The sequence below is a fragment of the Gossypium hirsutum genome, chromosome D04 (assembly GCF_007990345.1).
Source record: "Gossypium hirsutum isolate 1008001.06 chromosome D04, Gossypium_hirsutum_v2.1, whole genome shotgun sequence".
Lineage (NCBI taxonomy): Eukaryota > Viridiplantae > Streptophyta > Magnoliopsida > Malvales > Malvaceae > Gossypium > Gossypium hirsutum.
In genome coordinates, this window is record NC_053440.1 from 52,288,945 (window position 1) to 52,308,420 (window position 19,476).

At 31.9% G+C, this 19,476-nt stretch overlaps 2 protein-coding genes and 1 pseudogene across 2 annotated transcripts; 2 read left to right on the forward strand and 1 right to left on the reverse strand.

Annotated features, from left to right (window-relative positions):
* The first annotated feature begins 758 nt into the window (after nucleotides 1-758).
* Nucleotides 759-2,970, forward strand: LOC107898931 (protein THYLAKOID FORMATION1, chloroplastic). The gene is made up of 5 exons (XM_016824503.2): nucleotides 759-1,298; nucleotides 1,387-1,654; nucleotides 1,876-2,092; nucleotides 2,286-2,401; nucleotides 2,667-2,970. Exons 1-5 carry the CDS (start codon nucleotides 1,097-1,099, stop codon nucleotides 2,758-2,760), a joined length of 897 nt encoding a protein of 298 aa, XP_016679992.2. The 5' UTR covers nucleotides 759-1,096; the 3' UTR covers nucleotides 2,761-2,970.
* Nucleotides 2,971-7,625: 4,655 nt separating this feature from the next.
* On the forward strand, nucleotides 7,626-9,072 carry LOC107898359 (transcription factor MYB41). The gene is made up of 3 exons (XM_016823865.2): nucleotides 7,626-7,906; nucleotides 7,996-8,125; nucleotides 8,210-9,072. The coding sequence occupies exons 1-3, from the start codon at nucleotides 7,651-7,653 to the stop codon at nucleotides 8,847-8,849; spliced, it is 1,026 nt and encodes a 341-aa protein (XP_016679354.2). The 5' UTR covers nucleotides 7,626-7,650; the 3' UTR covers nucleotides 8,850-9,072.
* A 5,974-nt stretch (nucleotides 9,073-15,046) lies between these two features.
* LOC107898094 (cytochrome b6-f complex iron-sulfur subunit, chloroplastic-like) lies at nucleotides 15,047-16,234 on the reverse strand (annotated as a pseudogene).
* Nucleotides 16,235-19,476: the final 3,242 nt, after the last annotated feature.

Sequence of the window (19,476 nt, forward strand, 5' to 3'; positions counted from 1 at the left end):
AAATATTGCAATAATAAGAAGACCATATTTGATCATTTTAGATAATCTGCCAACTAGATTGAGGGCATGGTAGTGGAAGATACAATGGGAATTACCTATAGACACTATTACTTAGAAAATTTGAGTCAAAATTAAGATATCCATTGTCGGTAGTAGTAACTATTCCCCTTGCTAGGAGTGCTTAAAATAGTTTGTAGATAAAAACCTTTGAATGAAATAAATTACAATGATATTTTTGAAAAATATATATTTACAATAATTGAAGTTAAAGTTAAAAATTAGTATAGAAATGATATGGAAAAAAAATCCAAAACAACACAATGGTAGGAGTATTAGAGGTGTCCATGGGCCGGGCCGGGCCCAGAAAAATTTTTGACCCAGCCCAAAATATGGCCTGAAATTTTGTCCAGGCCCGGCCTGGAAAAAATTTTCTAAGCCTGAGCCCGGCCCTGCCCATTTTTTAATAAACACCAAAAAATTATTTTAAAAATAAAAAAATTTATTTTAAAAATATTTTAAAATTAAAAAAATAAAAAAATAAATATTTATTATATAGCCCGGGCCAAAAAAGTGGTGCCCGAGGCCCGGCTCATTTTTTAAACGGGCCTCATTTTTTGCCCAAACTCATATTTCGAGCTTATATTTTTACCCGAATTCTCCCATATTTTAGGTGGGCCATCAATCTGGGCCGGACCGCCCAGCCCATGGACACCTCTAACGAGTATGTAGCTTCAAAGGCTTTTCCAAATTCATGGAAACCTTTTGATAAAAAAGAAAAAAAATCATGGAAACCTAAACCACACAAGCAAGAGAGAGAAGGGAACACAAGAAACAAAGGTCCACGTGTCGAATCCTCAAAATTCTCCCTTCCTAAATTCACAAAAAATTCCCCATTTCCCATTTTCTAACACACTGGATAAGCCTCTCTATCCTCCTCTCCCTTTCCCCTTCTTCAATTTCCAATTTCGAAAACCTCAGATTTCCACTATGATTTAACACCCAATTCCAAAAACCCAACCTTTCCCAAAAAATTTCCCCCTTTTTCTGTACATTTATACAGAGTCAACAATACCCGTACTGATAGATTCAAAACCCAATGGCGGCCGTCAGTTCCCTGTCTTTCCCGGCAATCGGCCAAACTTCCGGCGACAGAAAACTTAATGTCCCATCGGCTCGTTACTTGGCTTCCAATTTCGAAGGATTCCGTTTCCGTACAAGCCTTTTATATCAGTCCGTAGGACTTCGAGCTTCCACTACTGCTTCTCCTTCCGTTTTTTACTGCATGTCTACTGCTACTGGTTAGTTAATTTTCAATGCTGGAGCTTGGCTAAAGGGGATTAAATTATTGAAATAATTCGATTTCTTTTTATTGAGTTTGATTTTCAGATACCCCGACTGTTTCTGAAACGAAGTCGAGCTTTTTAAAAGTGTATAAGCGTCCCATTCCCAGTGTGTACAACACGGTTTTGCAAGAGCTGATTGTGCAGCAACATTTGATGAGGTACAAGAAGACGTATCGATACGATGCCGTTTTCGCCCTTGGTTTCGTTACTGTCTATGATCAGTTGATGGAAGGATACCCGAGTGATGAGGATCGAGATGCCATCTTCCAAGCTTATATTAACGCCTTAAAAGAGGACCCTCAACAGTATAGGTTTGTCTATGGAGTTTACTTGCCTTCATTTACGAATCAATGAATTGCATTGAAGAAAGTATGCTGAAATATAGGGAGTAGATTCTGGAATTTCTTAACTTGTTCATGAAGCACGGATTATATTGCTTTTAAAGTCTGCATTTTTTCGAATTATGTGTTGAAGTGAAGGATAAGAAGGTTACTTTGTAATGTTATCTTTTTCCTGTTTCGTGCCTTTACAGAGCTGATGCGCAGAAATTGGAAGAATGGGCGCGAGCTCAGACTTCTAGTTCGCTAGTCGAGTTTTCATCTAGAGATGGAGAGGTTGAAGCGATACTTAAAGACATTGCAGAAAGAGCTGGTAGTAAAGGGAGTTTCAGTTATAGCCGTTTCTTTGCTATTGGGTTGTTTCGTCTTCTTGAGCTTGCCAATGCAACTGAACCTACGGTGTTGGAAAAGGTAGAATCCTCTTTTCTTTACATCTATTGGTTTATTGTTGGACTAAGTTCCGAATTACTCACACCTCAGCACGAGTTATATCATTGAAGTCTTAACCGAATCACCATTAAACAATTCATGAATGAAACTTGCAATGTTAAAGTATATGCAATGAAAGCACCTATGATTTTAACACATGATATCCGTACAACAGCTCTGTGCAGCCTTAAATATCGACAAACGAAGTGTGGATCGTGATCTTGATGTGTATAGGAATTTGCTTTCCAAGCTGGTTCAAGCTAAAGAGTTGCTCAAGGAGTATGTCGATAGGTAAATTCTCTCCTCCATGTTAAAATTTTTCTAGACCATAGTATTACTCTATTCTTTCGCCTGCTCTGTACTATGCGATGCGATTCAACGTATATATCTGAGGTGGACCATTTACACTGTAAAATGTTGCTAAAGCGAACTTCCTTCAACTCTAAATGTGCTTGGCACATTGTATATTTTCCGAATTATGGATGTACTTGAAACAATGTGGTTCATTGCTTAATGTGTTGCTCTATTTGTTGCCTGAAATGTTTTCGGAATGCAGGGAGAAGAAGAAAAGAGAAGAAAGATCGGAATCACCCAAAGCCAATGAAGCCGTTAAGAAATGTTTGGGCGAATACCAATACCTAAGCCAGTAATTCAATCCATCTACTCTCGATGTGCTTATCATATTTTGTGATACTTCGATCCCGTTTTTGTTGTCTGAGGTAGAAACAGTGACATCCATGGCACAATTTGTGAGCTTGTGTAATGTTTCCTAATTTGGTGGTTAAGATACACATCCTATATTTGTATTTTTTACGATACAGTCTTTACTCTTCCAAAATGTATCTTTCCTTTATAGTCCATCAGCTATTTATGGTTCATAAAAACTTGTCTCTCATGTCACTTAATATTCTTTCATATTAGATTTTCATCATGCAAAAAGTTTCACCATTTAAATTATTTCATTTTTTTTCTTCACTTTTTTTCACAATACCAAGGCTTCTTAACTGATTCTTAGCAATATCTTATTTTTATGCAAGAACATGAATGATATAAAAAATTTAAATAATGAATGGAGGATATATAAATTTAAGGCTTTTTAAAAATTGAAGTTAATTGTATTTATTTTAAAAACTTCTTTTAATGATATCTTTAAAGAGGGTGTTTTTTTTACGCGACTAACCTAAAAATAAATAAATATTTATGAAAATGATTCAAGTTGAAAAACTATGACGGAAATGACTTGAAATCTACCGTGCCGGGCAATGCCGGTACCAAAATCTATCATTGTGTAATCATTATTTTGTGATTGAGTTGAGGATAAAAATTTAATTTTTTTGGTGTCGAACATGATGTAATTTTTCGAGTACTTTTCCTGTTCAAAATTTTTTAATAGTTGTCGCGTGTAAGAGGCTTTCTGTCAGTGTTTTTTGGGGGTCGGTATTTTCGTTGCTGGCATTGGTGTGATTTTTGAAAACCAATTTTGCTGGCGTGCTCTAGTTGCTAGATCCGGTGACCATTTTTAAGAAAAAAAAAGCCAAAGACACTTCACAAAATGAAAAGACTTGGGAAGAAGAGAAAAAGAAATAAATTGAGAAAATGAAAAGACTTAAGAGTAAAGGAAAATGTGATTTCTTTTAAAGGGTGAGTTTTATTAATGTGTTCTTTTAAATTGGGATATGTCCATTAGTTGTTGGACCTGCTTTCCCCTTGAAGCCAGGACAAATACTTTGCCTAACAATTTCGACCATTTAAACGTTCTCGAATTTCCCCTTTTATGGGGGGGGGTCAATATTTAATCTTTTCTTTATTGGAATTTGGAACTTGTTGCATAATTTTGGCCATTTAAACCCTCTTTAATTTCCCCTTTTATTGGGGGGTCAATATTCAATCTTGAATTTGAAAATAGGTCATTATAATTTTTTTTTGGTAAAGTAATAACATACAAAAGACTTAACTACATGAAAAATCTATGGGCCATAGGGGAAAGTGCTAGCACCTCCCTTGGTATCTCGTCAAAAAATCTTCAAACCTTGGTTCATATCAAAGGCCATTTTAGTTAAGTAATCAACAACTTTATTACGGTCTCTAGGCAAATTTGAATGGCCAACGAACCTACATTCAGCAGCAGGTGATGAATATGTCTAATGAGGGCAAAATTCGAGCTTGAGAATGAGGAATCCTGAATGGCTTTAAACACATCCAAGCTATTAGTTTGTATCAATATGCTATCATAGCGCCCTTTTTGAATCAGAGCTAATCCATCAAGAACTCCTCATAGGTCAACATTGAAGATTGAGCATTTGCTCAGATTTCTGTTGTATCACATAATTCACTCCCTTTTTTTCCATTTCTTATGACTCCCCCCACTACAGCATCACCCAAGGCATCTAGACCGCCCCATTAGTGCAAAGACTGATCCAACTTTTTGACATCTCGACTGTTGACCTTTGTTCCTTCAATCTAGAAACATCTTCCCTATGAAAAGAAACAAATTGTTTTACCTAAATATATGAAATCTTAATAATCTCACTTGTGCTCCAAGAGACCCCCTGAAAAAGAAAAAGGTTTTGATTTTTCCAAATACACTAGATTAGTAAACCAAATAGACATGACTAATTTACCTCACCAACAACTGGACTTGTAGGACTCTACAAATTATACTTAATCCACTGAAAAGGGTCTCTTGTAAAAAAAACCTCCTAAAAGAGTCATTTGGAATAATTCGCCTCCAAATTTTTCAAAAGGACTCTACAAATTATACTTAAACATAAAGACTGATGTTATACCCTTAATTTTTCATACTCACTAACTCTTAATTTTATCATTATTTAATGATGATGATGAATATATCGAAAATTAAACAAACAATTTTATTTAATGATAATGATAAATATACAACTTTATCCATATCTCAATTTAAAAGAACAAATTAATAAAATTCATCATTTAAAAGAAATGACATTTTACTTTATTGCTAAGTCTTTTCATTTTCCCAATTTAATTTTCTTCTCTCCCTCTCTTCTCCCAAGTCTTTTTATGTTCTCGAGTGTCTTCGGCTTTTTTTTAAAAATAGTCATCGATTCTGGCAACCAGAGCACGTTGACACTAACACTGACAAATTTTTTTTAAAATATGAATTGGTACTGACAACGTGAATGTCAACATCAAAAAACATTGATAAAAAAATGAATTTTTTTCCAGTGCTAGCCATATACACGCCGACACCTATTAAAAAAATATTTTTAAATAAAAAAATATTTGTATTTTTCAAAAAGTATACCAAATATATATTTAGGGGTGGCAACCATTGCAGTGTCGACACCAAAAAGTTTATTTTTTTAAAACCCTAACCCAACCAGTAAGCAATTATTACACGGTGGTTGACTTTGGTGTTGACCATCGGGGTGTCGATACCGCCCAACACTATAAATCTCAAGTCATTTTCATCATAATTTTTCAACCTGAGTCATTTTCATAAATATTTATTTTTTTGAATTAGTTGGATAAAAAACCTTAAATAGGAACATAAAAGAAAATATAAATGAAAAGTCAAGGAAGTAATCAAGGAAGTAACCAACGGGGCTTTGACCTTAGAAAATAATATATGCATCATCATATTATCAAAGCATTTGAAGAAAATACTGCGAGATTAGATAGGGTGAATTACAACCGATGGTTGTCCATTTAGGTTTAAAGGCTTGTTTAAAAAATAAGAGGATTTAGGTAAAAATATAAGTTCGAAAAATAGGTCTGGACAAAAAATAAAGATCGTTTTCTAAACAAGTTAGGCCCCGAGTAAGATTCTTTTACCCGACTTGGCTCAAATTTGTCTAATTTTTTTCTTGTTGTTGTTTTGCTGCCATTTTACTGTTGTTTTACTGTCATTTTGCTATTATATTGCTACTATTTTATTGTTATTATTTGGATATTGTATAACTCTTGTTTTATTGTTAATTTTGCCATTATTTTAGAGGTATTTGATTATTAAGTTACAACTATGTTAGTGTTATTTAATATAAAAAAAATTTTAATATATTTTCAGTTTGTTGGGAAACATTTATTTTAATATTTTTAGTGTATTTGATGTATTATATTTTTGATTTTTTATATAAAAAATAATATAAAAAATTTTAATACAGGCGGGTCGGATTAGGCTTGAGTTTAGCATTTTTTTATTTAGGCTAGACTTGAGTAAAATTTTAAGTTCATTTTTTAAGTCGAACCCAAATCTAAAACACAGACCTAAAATTTGACATCGACCCGGTCCGACCTATAACCAGATCTAGGGTGAATCAAATTATGCACCTCTTTCATTATTGTCAATACCTAATTGTGATGGAGTTAAAAGTTTATGGAATCTCATTTTATATAAATTATAGGTGAATTCTAATTTAATTTAATTTAATTTAAATTTCTTAGGTATAAGTTGTTTTTAAGAAGTAGTATTTTGTTTTTCTTTGGAATACCAATTCTCTAACTTTTAATCTCTTGTATGAATGTTAAAGGAGGTTTATTGTCTCAGCTCGTGTATACTTAAGGAGTTTGTATGTGGAGTCACGAAGTCCAGTAGGTAGTCTAGAGCAATACATGTGTGTTGTATACATAGAGCTTACCAAGAACGTCAATTCTATGAACAATAGTTATGTATATAAATATTTGATTGCATCTAATAAGACGCGATGAAAAATTACTCAACAATAATTAAAATATTTAATTTTATAATTATTTTAATTAAATGAAATTGAAAATCCATTAAGTATTTGAATTGGAATGATGATGTTAGCATCCTAGCAAAACCACAAATTTTAACTTTTTATAGTGACAACAATTGTCGAAATTAAGCAAAGACCACAAGGAGTGAGAGGAAATAAAGTTTGACTTTTGTAGTTTGCATACGTGTTTAAAATATAGTGGTCTGTTACGAATAGGGTCAAGCAAGGAAAGTTAATTGGTAGCGTGGTGCCTGTCAACAACTCATCTTTTACATGGGTGCTGACGTAGGCGCCACCTAAAAATTCAAATAAAATTATCATTGTTTATTAAACCGGATTGTTAATAGAACCGATTAGGTTATAAATTTTTAGTTTAATTGATTTAATTAAAAACATTAGACTTAAACTAAATTTTTATTCGATTCAATTGTTCTGTATCAATCGATTTAAAGTCATTCAAACTTGATTTAATGGTCCAATCAACTATCCGGATCAAATTCAAACAACATTAAAAATTATATGAATATATGAATAATATAAATTTATATAATAAAAAAATATTTAATTTTCCAAGAATCTGATTTGAGCAAATAATTCAATATTACTAACATAACCCCAATCTATAATTATGATCGTAATGGATTTAATTTTGACAATATTACTAATCAATGTTCCTAAATTATACGCTACAACATATATCGACGTTTATGCTTTATTTCATGTGCATATTGTAAACACATGTATTGTAATACTTAGAGAAACAGGCACGCGTATGAAGGCCGGCACCAAATTCCGTTGACCTTAATCTTGTTTTCCAACTATATATGTATGGTGGTCATCGTTGCTTTTTTCATCTACCATTTCCACTTTTCGCCACCTTCACTTCTTCTCCAAGCCATCTCACACCTTCACGTAAACTTCACCATCCTTTTTTTTTTCCAAGGAAAATCAATGGGGAGAACACCTTGCCGCGACAAAAATGGCCTCAAGAAAGGTCCCTGGACTCCCGAGGAAGATCTTAAGCTTATTAATTATATTCAGATTCATGGCGCCGGACACTGGCGTAAACTCCCCAAGAATGCTGGTATGTATATGTATAAACTTGTTTTCTTTTGTATTTTTAAATATTGTGTTCTTCAGGCTGTGATGATGGGTTTTGTTTAAACTGTTTAGGGCTCCAAAGATGTGGAAAGAGCTGCCGTCTCCGGTGGACGAACTACCTGAGACCTGATATAAAGAGAGGAAGGTTTTCATTTGAAGAAGAAGAGACTATAATTCAACTACACAGTGTTTTAGGAAATAAGTAAGGTTTACACTTTACAGTGTTTTATGATATTGTTATGAGTGATGAAGTTGGAGTTTACAAATTCATTTGTCTGTAAATCAGGTGGTCCGCCATTGCTTGTCGGTTGCCGGGGAGGACTGACAATGAGATCAAGAATTACTGGAATACACATATAAGGAAAAGGCTTGCAAGGAATGGAATCGATCCTGTAACACATGCTCAACGTCTTGATTTGGTTGACTTGTCTTCTTCCATTATTAGCTCATTATTAGGTGTCCAAGCTCTCCTAAATCCTCAACTGTTAAGCTTAGCTAACACCCTCTTGTCGTTAAAACAAGAAAACCCAGAATTACTACTACAATATCTTCAACAAAACCAGCTTCTTCAAACTCCCACGTTAGAACCACGAAGCCAACTTCTTCAAGCTCCCATGACAGACTGTAGCAATCAAAATTCCCAGAAAAGCTATGTATTAGTTTCGCAACCAAATTATGAACATTCTAACCCAAATCCAACGGTTCCATCACTTGTATCTGACAATTCACATTTCCATTCAATGGATGGTAGCCAGAATTTTGGGTTGGATTCAGTGAGGTTCACGCCGATATCAAGTCCAACTCCGTTGCATTCATCATCTACATTCATCAACGGCAGCTACACTACCCATTACGAAATAGAAAGATTCAACAGTTTGCTCAAATATGAAATTCCAGAAAGTTTGAATATTAATGACCTTTTGTAAATATATATACATACACACACATTATTTGTAGCTTAGAGTCTCAGAGTTTTGGCTTGTAAAACTGAAGACACCATCATTATTGGTTTTTTTTTAGATATTTTATTTTGTTTTGTTTTTTTTTTCTCAGTTTTTTGTGGGTTACTGGGTTTGTATTATATATATATACACACATATTATAATTATTTGATTGTATTACTTGTATTTTAAATATAATTTGTTAATTTTCAGCAATGCATGCTCATGAAGATAAGCTAATATTTAATAATATTTGGAGTTATATTTATGCATTACGATATGTAAATTAATATATTAATAATAAATTATTTTATATCACCTTTTTTTTTGGTGAATTACAATAACAAGATAAAATTCGAACAACTAACGTGACTAGCACGACCCGAACCCAGGCCTTTGTAAACTGCAAACTCATAAAATGGAAAAACAGTAAATCAGTCTCAAAAGTTAAAATATCATTTTCAATCCTTTAAAAAATCATAAATTAATAAATGATAAAATTATATTTTAATTTTTTATAAAATTATAATTAAATTTTCGCAATATCATTTTCATAAATAGTAAAAGGACTAGCCAAAGGAGCTGTGTGATTTACAAACATTGTGTAATAATAGATGGTTGGATTAGGTGCAACAAAGTTAAACAAAAAATTAACAACAAATTGGAGAAAGGAAAAAGTCAAAGAAAATTATATCACTTTTATTTCTTCGATTCCAAAGGGTATGCATCCCTATACAACTATGTCTGTCAAGGAAACATTATTGAAAATATTTACATTATATTTATTTATGATCACTTAATAATCAAAGTTTATAGTTATCCCTTTTAATAATATCGTTTTTAAATTTTAATTTTATTTGTCTTATTATTATATTCAATGTTAAATACAAACTAAATGCTTACTTTTATTATTATTTTTTAGAAGTATTCATACAGGCATTTTGTAGAAGTATATCATTCAATTGCTTAAGAAAAGAAGAAGAAAAAGAAGTAAATTGAATGAATTTCTCTATCATCATTATTCTATTTTCTTTATCATCAAGCAAAATACAGAAAATTCTACAGCTTCGAAACTAAATAAAAAGTGCAATCTTGTCTTTACATGCCTCTTTTTTTTTTGTTTTCTTCCTCATCATCTAGCTATAGCAATGAGAAAGCAACTTTCAATAGCTTTGAACGTAAACCCTTTTTCTTTCTCCTTTTGAACCTTTTATCGCCAATGGGAAAAGAAGAAATATGGAGGTTGCTGTTTATTTTGGCCTTTGTTTTTGGTATACGTAGTCGACATTGTTGACTTTTTTCAGCTTTTGCTTTGTTTCTGCATTTCGAGTATATTAATCATGTTTGAGCAAATTTTAAAATGTTTTTATTCAGCATTTAAAAAGGGAAAGGATACCAAAATTAAGTGGTGGAGTGGGGCTGAAATTTAGATATATTTGGATAAGTTTTACTTGTAAGATAACATTTTGCACATGATGTTTAATATGTAGTAGCGGAAGAGGACACGTAATGTAAGAAATTGTAGGACTGCACCGCCATGTCGCAGACACCAGACGCTTGTCCATGTCCAATACTGACTCACACAATCGAGTTTTACCCTCAAGAGGATGGTAAAAAGAGAACCATACATTTTGAGTTTTGGTTCTAACTCCAATATGTCACTCAACATGCAGCATATTCATGGCTTCCCACCATTTCCTTTTATAGTTCTTCACTTTTTGCTGAAAGAGTAAGAATCAATGGCAGAAATGGGCTCCTCACCCTTGTTTGAATTGTAAAAAAGGCAAACGAAATCATTTATCATTCACCCGTTTCTATAATTTTTATTGAAATTAATTTTTAGAAAAAAAATAATCATATAATTTTTAGATTAGAAGTGTTGGGTCGGATCAATTTAGGCTTAAACATGGTATTAAAATATTTTATATTTGTTTAAATTCGATTCAGCTCGAAATATAAATTTAAAATTTTGTTCAAGTCCATTATTATTTGTAAATGACTAACTCAAGTTTATTCTAAGCATGGCCATATTGTTTTTTTAAAAAATATTTATAAAATAATATATATTTCATTTTTTGAATATAGACAACTTAGCATTTTAGATTAATATTTAGTTTACTTCCTGAATTTGTCCAAAAGTACGTAGTTGATACCTAAATTTGTATTTCGTCACACACATTGCCCTAATTTATTAACAACATTAATTTTTTAAGGGTTAACATGTAGTTTGCTCATTGAACTTGTCTAAAAGTACCTAAATTATACTTTTTTAAAATTAATTTATTTTTTTTAAAAAAATTAATTTTTTAATGTGTCCACCACATGTCATGCTAAGAGGTTGCCATGTGTCACTATAGGATTGGCTATTAGTGCCACGTAAGCATAAATTAACGATACTAGTGTGGAGGTACCAACCTAGATGACGAAATATACGTTGAGGTATCAAGTAGGTGTAGAAAAAAGTTCATAGGACAAGTAGGTACCTACTAGGTACTTTTGGACAAGTTCATATGACAAGTTTAATATTAACCTAGTATTTTTTAATCATTTTATTCTATTATTATATATTATTATAGATTTAATTTTTATATGTTATAAATTACATAATATAATATAATATAATACAAACTTAGAAAACACATTGGCTTGAGCCAAACTCGAGCCTTGAATGTTTGAGCCTGAGACCCAATTTTTTATTCAAGCCAATTTTTTTAACCTAATTAACTTAAACCTCCTAATATTCGAACACACCTTTAAGTTTGGACAAATACCCAACAATTAAATAGGTCTAATTTTAACATTTCACTTTATTATTTACCATATTAATCATATTAATTTAATATTAATAATTTATCATTCACCCTTTTCTATAATTTTTGTTGAAATTAATAGAAGAGTTTAATATTATTAATATTTGGACTTGTATTTTTAAATATAAAAAAAGAGTAAATTCTTTAAAATAAAATTTGAGGACTAAATTCTAAATACGAAAAGTGGAATAACTTATAGTATATTTTAATCATAGAATAATTAATGTTTTAGCACATTCCATTTTTATATTTTAAGAAATACTAATGACATATATAAACAACACAAACTATACCTACCAAAGCAACCCAAACCCAAAATATTACAGGTCCAAGCCCACTTAAAAATCCTTAAAATCTCAAACCTCGTAATATTAAAATAAAATTTTGATTAAGATGGTAAAATTAAGATTTTATAGCTGTTTAAGTCTCACAATATATGATATTTTATGGATTATATTAAAAATATAAAAAGTCAAAAGTAGTATCATAATGATATAACTTATTTTTACACACAAAAAAGGTATTTGTTGGACAGTGGATTTACTTTCAAAAGATTTCATTAGTCTGATTATAGTCTGATGCTTATGATTTGAGGTTATGGGTGTATTTATTAAATCGCTATACATTGTATTCTATATCAGATGGAGTAAAATTCATCAAATATATTAGACTTCCAATAATGTGTGCATACCCAGATTGAGCATCAAGGTCCCCTATATTTTTTCTTCATTTAAGTATTAGTTTCATAAAAAGTAGTCACAGATTTGACATCAAAATATCCGTACTTATTTAGAAATATCGACAATTATTCACATACTCGTGTAACTAAACGCAACGTACTTCAATTCAAATGAGAGTTACCAAAGCCCAAGACTTGATGCAACTAGCCACAAATGAAGAAGAAACCTTGGGTCTCTTATTCCAGCCGAACAAGCAAAGGAGGGAGGCCTAGAGTAGTTGAGGGAGCAGGCTAAATTTTTGATCTATCCCCGTTCTAAATTTTTTTTCCCTAATATTTAGGAAAATAAGTCGATTTTAAAAAAATAAATAGAAAACGCTCTTGCAAAGCGAGTTTTCTGAAATTTTTAACACATTTAGTAGTTTTGATTTTTAGTCTCAGATTCGATTTCTTTCTTATTTCATATTGTTTCAAGTTTTTTTTAATTCATATTTTTAATTAATAACTCTTTTATTTATAAAATAAAATAATTATTCCAAATATCATTATTTTTAGTAAATATAAATTTTATGTGTAATATTAATTTTCAATCCATATCGTGAGTGTAGTAACTTTTAGTATTATATATTTTTGTATGTGTATTTGAAATATTTGAAATATAAAAATAATGATATTTGAAATAATTAATTGAAATATTTCACATATAAAAATATTTGAAATATCATACCCACAATGTAGATGAAAAAATAACGATATTTGAAATATTTTACATATAAAAATAATAATGGTATTTGAAATAATTATTTCATTTTATAATATTAGAAATCACCATACCCACAATATAGGTGGAGAAAATAAATATTTGACATATAATTATTATATATAAAGAAAAAATATATAAAAAAATAGTTAATATTTTTTAAAATATATATATTTAACATAACGATGAGTATCAAAAGTATATATTTTTATTATATAATTATTAATTTAATTATATAAATAAAGAAGTTATTAATTTTAAATATTTTTAACATAATGATATATATAAAATCATTATTATTTAACTAACCAAAAGAGCTTATGTGCTAAAAACATTAATTAAAAAATAATAAAAAGTTTGAAACAATATGAAATAAAAAATACAAATATGAGTAGGAGAAGAATTAAATTTGAGACTCGAGTACAAAATTACTAACATTTAACCATTTAACTAAAAGAGTTGATGTGTTAAAAAAGTAAAAAAAAAATCCTAGTAGAACGTGCTTTCAACTGAAAATGCGTCTAACAAGATATGTTTTCTATTCTTCTCTCCAAAATCAGTATATTTCCCTAAATATCACAAAAATCGACCCAAAACCCTAATTTTTTTTTAAAAAAATGGCATATTTCTAAAATTTGACCTCCTAAAAATCCTTAAGAATGTTGGAAAATTTTTACATTAGGTAGGTTCATAGGAAAGAAAGGTGGGTTACAATGAATACTCTCAAGTACCAAGTGCTTTTTTTTAACTAGAACTAGAGAAATGCTAAGCTTGAGATGTATTGAACACTGTTGTTAAGGATATTTAAGCCACAATGTATCCCCAGAACTTAACAAGTTGTCCTGTTACAAGAACAGAACCAGGAACAACACTGCCAAAAAAAAATACCCAACAAGGAGGGAGAAAGAAAGAAAATGAAAAACTCACTTGGTGCATTTTTGAAATCAAAGATATTGAACTTTTTATGTAGACTTGAAAATCCCTCATTCATCTCTTCCTTAGTGATGTAAAAGTGGGGTTTCTTTTGAAATATTCTATATTTTTAGAAAGAGAATTCCAATATAAATAAAAGTTTTTTCTTGTATTATTCAATATCAGGTAATTAATACACTAAGAGTGTCAGAGTAACTTTCAAGTTTCCATGCATTATAAAATTTTCAACTTTGAAGATGCTAACTTTAAGTAATTTGAAGTGAATTCTCTGCTTAAGGTTAGCACGATTTGCTCGATTAAAGTTCATGCTCATGACAATAACATACGTCATTAAAACTAGTTTATATATTTCAGTGATAAATTCACGTACTTAACTATTAATTTATAAATCCATACATAAATAATGTATAAAATATAAATCTAAAATTAAATATTACTCTGTGCATATATCATGATATTTCTTGTACCATTTCAATTTTATAATTAAATTGGTATGCATTTAAGTTAAAAAGGAGTCTTGACTCATACAGAGCGGTGATCAAAACTTTTGTTAGACATTTGTCTAACATGGGTTCAAATTGAGTGACTCTATCCCTCACCCTAATTTTATATAAAAAAAATTTAAAAAGATAACTGCACCTTCATGAATTAGATATAAAAGAAAATCTGAATATACCAAGACCATCAGTGTCATGCCAAGATATGATTGATCAAAACTTTTGTTAGACATTTGTCTAACATGGGTTCAAACTGAGTGACTCCATCCCGTACCCTAATTTTATATAAAAAAAATTTAAAAAGATAACTGCACCTTCATGAATTAGATATAAAAGAAAATCTGAATATACCAAGACCATCAGTGTCATGCCAGGATATGATTAAGGCTTCTGACAAGCTGCATTATACAAATGAGTAATTCTATGGTACAACATGATTAGCAATGCTGTAAAAACATACGCAATATAAATATAGAATACCTGAACTGCCATAATGAATATGTTTAAGCCCACCATGGAGCATCACCAGTTTTGAAATCTATTTCGACCCACGGAACAAACACTACCTTCCCGTCTTCCACACCAACATGAGCCAATGCTAATGACTGTTCCAATCATCACACAATCAATTCATTATTTGCAAAGAATGAGATAAAAACTAAACATAAATTTGGATGTGCAAATTTGTGAGACTAAAGGAGTAAATGCAGGTAATTTGTATTAGGCTCACTAGGGGCAGGTCCTCTTACAACTCTTCCTTGATCATTGTATTGAGTACAATGGCATGGACAAATGAACTTGTTCTCAGCTTGATTCCATGCAACAACACATACAAGGTGAGTGCATACAGCGTTGATACCATATGCTGCAAGTGTTCTGTTTTTTTCCACCACTAGGTAGGTGGGGTTTCCCTGAAGTTTCATAAACAATCACAGTTTTATAGACTTTAGCAATAGGTAGAAAAGCTCAATAAGAAACATCCATTGGTTACCTTAAATCCTTGAGTTAGGTTTCGACTCGAGGGCCATGAGTCTTAAGCCATTTAGCAACAATGACATCGTTTCCAATCTAGTTAGCCGAGGATGTTCATTGTGGGAAAAATATTGAGTTGGTACATCAGAGTACTAAGGAGACCTCCTTGGAAATGTTAGAGGTGTAGAAAATCGATATGAAGCATATTGAGTTATTAGTGGGGCTACCACTTATGGGAGTGGTGGGTTGTGCATCAGACTTTGGGGGAAAAGTGGTGATGCAAATTAAGCAATCTAATCGAGTAAATGCTATAAGTGAGGTACATCTCAAACACTTATCTAATGTTTTACATTATGACTTACTATTGGCTTGGTAAAGATATAGGGGCCCTTTCAAAGTTCTGAAGCGGATAAGCCAAGGGCTACAAACTAGAGTTAGTGACAATCCTCAAGGTGAACCCGGTGTTCAATGTGGGTATGCCAAAGCCTATTTGTAAGGATTAAGGGGATCCCAATCAAGACAAGTCACAATGGGAGCAAGTAAGAGCGGTGGGCTCTTATGATCAAGATGTACAAGAGAGGAATACAATTTGAGTTAGGCAACACTAGAGACATAAGCCAAGGCAAATGTTTCGAGGGGAAAAACTATTCGATAGAGAGACTAGTTGGGAATTAGCCGAGGCATCGAGACCATTCCGAGACAAGTTAAACCAGTGCCATTTCGAGGATACGAAAAAGGGCATTGTGAGAATGGGTGAGCGAAAATATCACAGGCCACGAATCAAAGCCTGTGACAAATGTGTGCGGAATATCCTATGGAGGCCAACTGATCGAATGGGGCTCGTTTAATCTACTTGAACTGGCTTGATTTGTGGAACATATAGAGAAGCCCATCTACTTGAAGCCTTGGTGGCCCAGTGAAACACTCCAGTAAAACTAGAGTTACCAGGGTAATTATTGGGGTTTAAATCCTTTAGGATTCTCATATTGTAGATAGGCAATTAATCTTAGCCGTCGATATAATTCAATCTGTACCATTAGATTTTAGGGAACTCAACTGTAAATAAAAGTTTTCCTACTCATTTGTAATCACCCCTTTGTATTCCCTTATTGAGTTAAAGAATATTTTGAGAGCCTGTACTCAAACGCTTGGTGTGCGCTATTTTTCTTTGTCTTTTGTGTTCATTCATGACTTCTTTCTCTTTCGAGTTTGCTTCCACTTTGCTTTGGTGCCTCAAAGAATTTCTCTTGTGAATTCTTGCTTTTCGAGAGTTAGCCTTTCAAAATACTCATATAAGAGCCAAACTTTTATGAAAGTGTTCAAATAAAAGCTTTTCACCAAGGTTTTTAGACTAGATCGGTGGTCAAATCGCTCAAACCACCGGTCCCTAGTCTAACCGCTTTGTCTAGTTCAATTGAACAAATTAATTAAAAAATCATAAAAATTAAAAATAATAAAATCGGTTCAACCGACTCATATTGGTTCGTGAGTCAATTGGTCCAACCCTTTATTTCAAATTGGTGCCCGATCAACTTTCGATCCAAACGGTCGATTGATCGGTCCGGTCTGATTTTGAAAATAATACTTTTCACGCACTTCACCCCAAAATTGTAGTAAAAGTTAGGTGAATGTTGACGTGTGTAGCGACCTAAAAATTTGGCAATAGGCGCTAGTTGAAATGATTATTGAAAAATTAAAAACAAAGTTTCAAATTTTATTTACAAAAGAGGAGTCGCCACCGATCTTTTTTTTTAGGTGTGATCGGACACCTAATAAATTCTCTTTTTAGAAGAAAAATTTAGTTTTAAATTTTCCTAAAAAAGAGGTAATTTTAGGTCTGCGTGAAAATCCAGAGAAAATTAGGGTTCGGGAGTTGGTTACGCGCGAGGAAGGCATTAGCACCCTCGCGACGCCCAAAATTGGTATCTCGTTAAACGCGCGTTGTCTTAATTTTCAAAAATACATGTTCAATTTAATATTTAATTGTGATCCGATTGAAACTTGAGAAAACTTTTTTTTGTTTTTAAACACGAGAACTTTGAAACACAATAATAATTTTTGAAAACACGAAGATTTTTGAAACACGAAAATTTTTTTGAAAACACGGAATTTTTTTGAAAACAAGGAAATTTTCGATACGTGAGAATTTTTTGACACAAAAAATTTTGAAAACACGAAAATTTCGAAAACATGAATTTTTTTTTAAAACATGAATTTTTTTTAAAAAAAAACACGAGAATTTTTTGAAAACACGAAAACATGAAAATTTTGAAAATACGAAAATTTTTGAAACACGAAATTTTTTTTTAAAACACGGGAATTTTTGAAAACACGAAATTTTTTATTCACGAGAATTTTTGAAACACGGATTTTTTTTAAAGAAAGAAACACGAATATATTTTTGGAAACACGGGAAATTTTATTATTATTATTTTGAAACACGTGAAATTTTGAAGACATGAAAATTTTTGAAACACGATTTTTTTCTTTAAAAAAATACCATATTTAACACGAGTCGATGATATTCACCCCGATATGGCGATGAAACCATCAAATTAGTGTTAAATCAATTCAATTTAATCTTTAATTGGGATCCTAATAAAACACGAGAATTTTTATTAAAATACGAGGAATTTTGAATATTTTCGATTTTTAGAAGGGCGTCCCGTATTTAACATAAGCCATCGATATTCACCCAACATAGCAATGAATTCGATGACTTAAAATTAAATCGGTTTGTTGCCTTATGCATTAAATATTTTTTATTTTTAAAATACAAGTAAAATAAATGTAACAATATTTCTAAAAACTATCTAAAAAATGCTAATTTAATTGAAATAATATAATATTTAAATAAATGGACTAAATTTAAAAAAATGAGAAATTACCAAAAGCCCCCTTTTCCTTTTTTCTTTTTCTTTTTTTTCCTTATTTTTTTTTGCTGGGCGTTGGGCCTAGGCCTGCTGGACAGTCTGCTGGGCCGAATCTGCTGCTGGTCTGCTGGGTCAGCTGCTGTTGGGCTGGGCAGTGGCCTGCTGCTCTACTGGGCTGCACAAAGTGGGCTGCTTCTTTCTTCTTCTTTTTTTCTGCTTCTTTCTTCTTCTTTTTTGCTGCTTTTTTTTTGCTTTGTTTTTTTTTTGGGCTGGCCTGCTACTGCTGGGCCTGTTGGGTAGGTTCGCGGGTTGAATCCGGGTCGGGTCGACCCGATATATTATTTTTTATTTTTTTTCTTTCTTTTTTTCTTTCCCCTTTTTTCTTTTTTTTTCTTTCTTCTCTTCTTCTTCCTTCCCTCTTTCGGCTCTAGCCTCTTTCACTGCCGCTGCCACTTGCGTCGATCTCCTCCGCCCTCGGTGGTTGTGGTTGGGCTCTCCTCTTCCCCTCCTCTCTTCCTTCTCTCTTCTCTTTTCCTTCCTTTTTCTTTTTTTCGAAACTTTCTTCTCTCTTCTTTTTTTTTGATTCGTGGGGGTTTGATTTTGGGGTTTTAAACCCATTTTATAGTTGATATTTGCTTCCTTTTTGCAGGTGGTAGGTGAAGAAGGAGCAGCCACCCATGTTTGTGGCCTGAAAATCTGGGAAGTGGGTGCCCCAAATCACGTAACCTGTCTGAAGGACCAAATCACAAATGCAGCAAAACTTCTGGGGCTAAATGTAATTTTTAGAAAATTTAGGGTTAAAATGAAATTTAATGAAAGTTTAGGGGTCTAAGTGAAATTTAAAGAAAGTTTAATGGTCAAAATGAAATTTAGGAAAAGTTTAGGGGTCAAAATGTAATTTTTATTTTTAAAATTTTTTTTTTGAAATTTTGAAAATTAAACACAAATTCTAGTCGGACAAAAATTTAGTGCTTACAACTGCCCCTCTTTGCTCATCATTGTGAAACAAGGATAGTGCAAAGACTTAAAAGCACTAAATTTTGTTCAATTGTCCAATCTTTATTCTTTACTCGGCATGTGATCCTGAG

Bases quoted from the DNA above. Each gene is read 5' to 3' on its own strand.
- LOC107898931 (XM_016824503.2), top strand. From the start codon at position 1,097: ATGGCGGCCGTCAGTTCCCTGTCTTTCCCGGCAATCGGCCAAACTTCC. The intron at 1,655-1,875 runs GTTTGTCTATGG...GTGCCTTTACAG, and splicing joins GAGGACCCTCAACAGTATAG to AGCTGATGCGCAGAAATTGG. The intron at 2,093-2,285 runs GTAGAATCCTCT...TCCGTACAACAG, and splicing joins AACCTACGGTGTTGGAAAAG to CTCTGTGCAGCCTTAAATAT.
- LOC107898359 (XM_016823865.2), top strand. From the start codon at position 7,651: ATGGTGGTCATCGTTGCTTTTTTCATCTACCATTTCCACTTTTCGCCA. The intron at 7,907-7,995 runs GTATGTATATGT...TAAACTGTTTAG, and splicing joins TAAACTCCCCAAGAATGCTG to GGCTCCAAAGATGTGGAAAG. The intron at 8,126-8,209 runs GTAAGGTTTACA...TCTGTAAATCAG, and splicing joins CACAGTGTTTTAGGAAATAA to GTGGTCCGCCATTGCTTGTC.